Source organism: Vollenhovia emeryi, unplaced genomic scaffold, assembly GCF_000949405.1.
Source record: "Vollenhovia emeryi isolate VEMERY1.0 unplaced genomic scaffold, V.emery_V1.0 DF939144.1, whole genome shotgun sequence".
In the NCBI taxonomy this organism is placed as follows: Eukaryota; Metazoa; Arthropoda; class Insecta; order Hymenoptera; family Formicidae; genus Vollenhovia; species Vollenhovia emeryi.
In genome coordinates, this window is record NW_011967222.1 from 1,157,943 (window position 1) to 1,163,357 (window position 5,415).

General features: G+C 50.3%; 1 protein-coding gene across 1 annotated transcript; it reads left to right on the plus strand.

The window, feature by feature from the left end:
- The first annotated feature begins 4,314 nt into the window (after positions 1-4,314).
- LOC105566499 lies at positions 4,315-5,148 on the plus strand. The gene is made up of 2 exons (XM_012020559.1): positions 4,315-4,564; positions 4,687-5,148. Exons 1-2 carry the CDS (start codon positions 4,456-4,458, stop codon positions 5,001-5,003), a joined length of 426 nt encoding a protein of 141 aa, XP_011875949.1. The 5' UTR covers positions 4,315-4,455; the 3' UTR covers positions 5,004-5,148.
- Positions 5,149-5,415: the final 267 nt, after the last annotated feature.

Sequence of the window (5,415 nt, forward strand, 5' to 3'; positions counted from 1 at the left end):
TCCTGTACCATTTTGCAATTTTCGTAATAGTTAACGAGTAATTAATTATTAAAAATCGTTGTCTTAGGCCGGCCTACCGCCCAATTCGAGCGCGTGGCGAGATGTGCGCATAGCAATATCGATCGCCGGGCGGTCACATCTTGCCACGCGCTCGAATTGGGCAGTAGGCCGGCTTAAGACAACGATTTTTAATAATTAATTACTCGTTAACTATTACGAAAATTGCAAAATGGTACAGGACTTTTCCGTTCATCTCGATCCGTTCTACCTTCTCAAAAATTTTGTCGGATATGGAAAGACTCACCCTGTATAAACTAAAACTTATATCTTAGTAAATATTTTATAGAATTAAAGTGAAATTTTTTTATTTAAAATTATCTACTGTTTGATATTTAATAAATACTTAAATTAAAGAAATGCATGTTTTAATTTGTTTATAATTTTTTAAATTTAAGCTAATAAGCTATTAGGACCCACCCAATGAATAATTTTCTCAAGTAAAGCAATATTTCCTTGGATTAAGATATTTTTTTTATCAGTGTACACGAAGCGCTAACCCCTTTGGTCGAAGCCGCGCTGGGTTCGCGGTGAAAGTTCGCAGAACCGCGAATAATAGTAAAGCAGCCTAATTACACGAAATATCGGAAGGAAATCCGGGGCGCCGCGTCCTCCCTTTCTACCTGCCGCCGCGCGGCGTAGAAAAAGTAAATGTCAATCGGTGGAAAGCACGTCGTTACGCGGATTATTTCGCCGAGCGGAATCGAGCCGTCGTGAACAGGCGCGAAGTGTTTTGCCTTTTCGAAGCGTCGTGATTTTTTCTGATTAGGCATGCCATTGTGTTATGGCTCCTCGACGAAATGGGAAGACGGGGATTTCTACATCTGGGAAACCGCCGCCAGTTCACAGTGTGCCGCGCGGCGACGCCGGCAAAAAGCACCGTGACTCGATGCTGCGAGGAGAAATCAGGCGACAGATCGATCGACGGGTGGTAAAACCACGGCGTCTCGGTGAGGACGCGGTCTTCTTAATCCCGTCCTCGGCTCCTGCGCCCCGCTGTTTCTAAGTTTGTTTACTATTTTTGTCAGCCGCGTTGCCCGAAGCCGGATCTTGTTCCGCCGCGAAATTCATTTGGCGCGAAAAAGCGTGCTAATTTATCTTGTTGCGCGTAAACGGATAACATTCGTGACCGCGACGATTTTTTTCCCCTTCCCTCCGCCTTTCCTTCTTTTTTTTCCGAGCGGCCGCGCCTAATTGGATCACCCACGTTTCGCGGAATCGCCCGCGTCGCCCTAAAAAGTCGCCCGCGTCGTAGGAGGTCCCCCCCGAGAATAGATTTATTAATTTCATGGAATTGTTTTTCACGGATCCCCGCGATTGCATGTGAGAGTCGCACGGTTTGATCAAGCGGAACCCCCACAGGCCGTGCCGAATCTCGGTTTCCCGTTCTCTAAGTCGGACGGGTCTTTCACCGGAATCTATTCCAACTAGTCCTCCCCGAGCGTCTCGGATGTGGCAGCACCGAAATTCAGAAACGGGTAATCGTCACAAGAGCGACGAATCTGACGTAACAGCGAAACGACGAAACGGCGGATCTTTTAATTTCCGCGACGGAGAGAGACTCTGCGAAGAGATCAAGGGTTGTCACTCGCGGTTCCTCGCCCGACTTCCGGGTCGCGGGCCGTCCGCGGAGTGGAGCGCGGCATTGTGCCAGACAAAATGTAAGAAAGGACCCGGCGAGAGACGCCAAATCGGCGCACCGCGAGCGCCGAGGTCAGGGGGCCCGGCCGTCCGGGTTGAATGGCAGCGTTTAAAACGGCTTAAAGTCACCGCGGACGTAATCGGCCCTGTCGATCTTCGGCGGCGCCCCGCGTTCGCCATAATCCCCCGAGCGCGAGATGAACACGTTGGGGCCTCATTCAGCCCTGGGCCCGTCCACGGGCGATCCGCGGGCCGGCGTTTCTCGACGATCCGGCGAGGATCTCTCGCCGCGCGTCGGCACCGATCGCCGTGCCGCACGCGATATGGGCCCATAATAGGCCCACGTCGCTTCCACCGTTGTCCGGTGCCGACGCGAGAATAAAGACTGTCCGTCGATCCGCTCTGGTTTTCTCTTCTCACCTCCCCCCCTCGCGGAGATGGAAGATCCTCTTGGTCGCCCCGCATCACGGGCCTCTCATTGTGATCGCGGATCGCGCGGTACCGGAGCGATACACTGTACTGTTCACGATACACGCGGGGCCCCTCGTGTTTCCTCGTCATCGCCAGCCGACGTGAATCCCACGTCCGTGCGCCAGATAAGATCGTGATCGATGATACGTGCGATCGATATTTCGCCCTCGCGTCTCCGCTCGGACGCCTCTCTTTGTACGTCGGAAAAATTGGGGCGTTATTCGAGCGAGGTCTTACGCAACGACCTGGGCTTCGCGTGATCGGACAGTCAATAAGACATTTGTGCGAGCGTCCTGCGATGCGCACGGGCGCAATAAGAGGCAGAAATGGACGCGAGAGTGTTGCCGTATAGCGCTGCGAAAGGCGAGCGTTCGCACAAAAATTAAGGTCGCCTCCGCGATTGTAATCGCTGTCGTAACCGCAAGGGCCGGTTACCCTAGACGCAAGAGAGAAACGCACAAGAAGCCGCCGCCGCCGTCGCACAGGATGTCGGGATAATACACATTATAGTCCAGTCGTCATTACGTGCAAGCCCGCCGTCCTGCGATACGTGCGCAACGCGAGCCGGAAGGACGACTCCCGCGTGTCTGCTTTTCCTGCATGAATGAAATGTAATTTAAGCTTACTCAAGCACCCGTATTTTCATTCATCCCGCATTAAGGTACGCTTTCCTGCGAGTCTCTACGCAACGCGGAGAGTCGCCGGCTAGACGTCGCGTTTTCGCGACGACCGCGATTTTCCCAGCCGATTTTCGTTCTCCCTTTTGCCTTTCTCGCTTTTCTTGCTTTCCGTTCCTACACTAGTGAACTAGTGCAATAAATTAGAGTAAGACAAGCGTATTTTTTCTCATTCTAGTATACCGGACAAAGTTCACCGGTGCAGGAACGGAAAACAAACCTATCTCGCCTCCGTTCGGGACACAGGCCCGGCGGGCACTCGCGACGCCGCGCCGTTGTCGCGAATCGCCGCGGGAGATTTGAATCGTTTCTCAGGTGGAAAGCGAGTCGGCAGCCTTTAATTTGACGCGACGCGTCAAGGTAACGTCAGGGGTAGGGAAGAGAACGAGGCGCGCGGAAAGGGACAAGAAGGGGGTAAAAATCGGTGAGGAGGAATCATGGCTGGATGCACTCCCTCCCTGTGTTCACGCACTTTTACCGTCGGCCAGTATCGGCATTGCCCCTGCATTTTTTGAAGGAGGGAGGGGCAGACCGCGGACGACCGACCTGTTGAGCGCGTCGTCGTGTCGAGTCGAATTGCGTGTATCGCGGCGACGTGCATAGGAGACTGCAACGAAAAATTGCAGCAGCGCTTTTACGACGATTGCCGCTCGGTTGAGAAAAACTTGCTACGCGACCCGCAATTCGCTGACAAAGAACACTCGATCGTTTCCGGTCGAAACCTCCTCTCGCTTCTTCCGATCGCGCGATCGCGACAACGTGTCCATAATTTCGCAGGGAGCTTGCGTCGTACAATAGATTTTTACATGCAAAACAAAGAAAGCTGATTACACTGAGAAAAATGTCCGATTAAATATAATCCATAATTACACAATAACGAACGGATATGTCCGATTAAATTGTATTTCCGACGAAAAATGTGATCGGTTTTTCGATCAAATTTCATCGGTAATTGCATTTCATCGGATGTATCCATAATTTAATCGGAAAGATTAACCATCGAAAACACTATTTAATTGGTTTAGCCGATGAAAATTTTCCCCAGTGTAGTAAAATTTCAAAAAACATGGCAGTTGGAAAAATTTTACGAGTTTTTTTAAATTTTACCACACATTTTACTAGTAAAATGTATACTAAGTGTAAAATGTGCGGTAAAATTTCAAGAAACCTCTCGTAAAATTCTTCGAAATGCCACGTTGCCCCACGATTACACGATTTTCAGGATAAATTTTAAGAGAAAAATCTCTCCGTGTACGAGTTGACATTCGTTTCGCCAGTTGAAAATCGCACGGGTAATTAAGGGAAGATGCTTCGCTTAACACTTGTCTTACACGAGCTAATTTCTTCCGGTTGTCAACGGGTAGAAATCAAAACAAAGCATACTTTCTTGAAACATGCCGTTTGCGGCGCTCCACTTTCTCCCGCGCGTCTTCTTTTTTAATGACACTCATTAGAATCATTTATAATGGTCAACGACCGCGTACACCGGCCAACGGCAAATTACATTTTACATAATGCCATCCCTACTCGACGCACGCTCGCGGGGACATGCATTCATATAAAGAGAGAGAGAGCGCGGCTGGACAACCGATTGACAGTTTGCTGTTCGATGCGATTCCCGAAGATGGCAAAGTTCGCAGTCGTCGCGGTCGTCCTGCTGGCGTGCACTCTCGCGCATTCCCAGAGGATAATTAGGGAAACGCCCACGCGGCCCGCAGGTGACAGATATATATAATCGTACCGAATCAAGTTGGTTAAAGACTAATTATCGCTAGAATTACATGTGAGATTTTAATCGACGACCATCTCAGATCGCCTCTTTATCTTGTTTGATCGCAAGACGCGAACGCAGCGGCCATCAAGGACACCCTGCAGAAGATCTCGAGCGGGGACTCGAGCGCGAAGGACGACGGGAAGCTCGTCGAGATCATTAAGGAGGTAATCGTGAGGACCGCGGAGGAGATTAAGACGCCCGCAGGATCGATCGAGGCGGCCGCTAAAAAGGCGCAGATGTTGGTGTCCGAATTGACCTCGGCGTACACGAACGCTATCTACAAGTCCAAGTCCCCCGAGGACGGCCGAGAGAACTTCGTGCGCTTCCAGAGCACCGTCCAGGCGATTGTGGAATTCATAAAAAACGGTCAATTTCTGGCGTAGTTTGTCTTGGGCATACCTGTTCCGTTTCGCCTGTACCCTGTCTGTCACCAGCGTCACCAATGTATCGTAGAGAATCGAGAAATATAATTATGAGTTAACCACGCAATGCGCACACCACCTATCCCTTCGCCCTAAGCGCGCGGCTTATAATAATTATATTAAGATCGGATAATAGGCGTCGATAAGATCTATAAGGACGCAAGAAAATTATTTATCCCAGTAGACAATGGGGGGGAAAAAGCAGTTTTTATATTTGTAGCGCGTGAGGCCGCGCGCCCTTCGGCGATCGTTTGTATTATTTTGCCGGCAAGACGAGCGCGAGCGGCGGTAACGCAGAATTATTCTTGCTGACGTACGACTCAGAGGCGGACGATCCATTGTAAAAGCGGCGGTGGGCTCATAATCTGGCGAT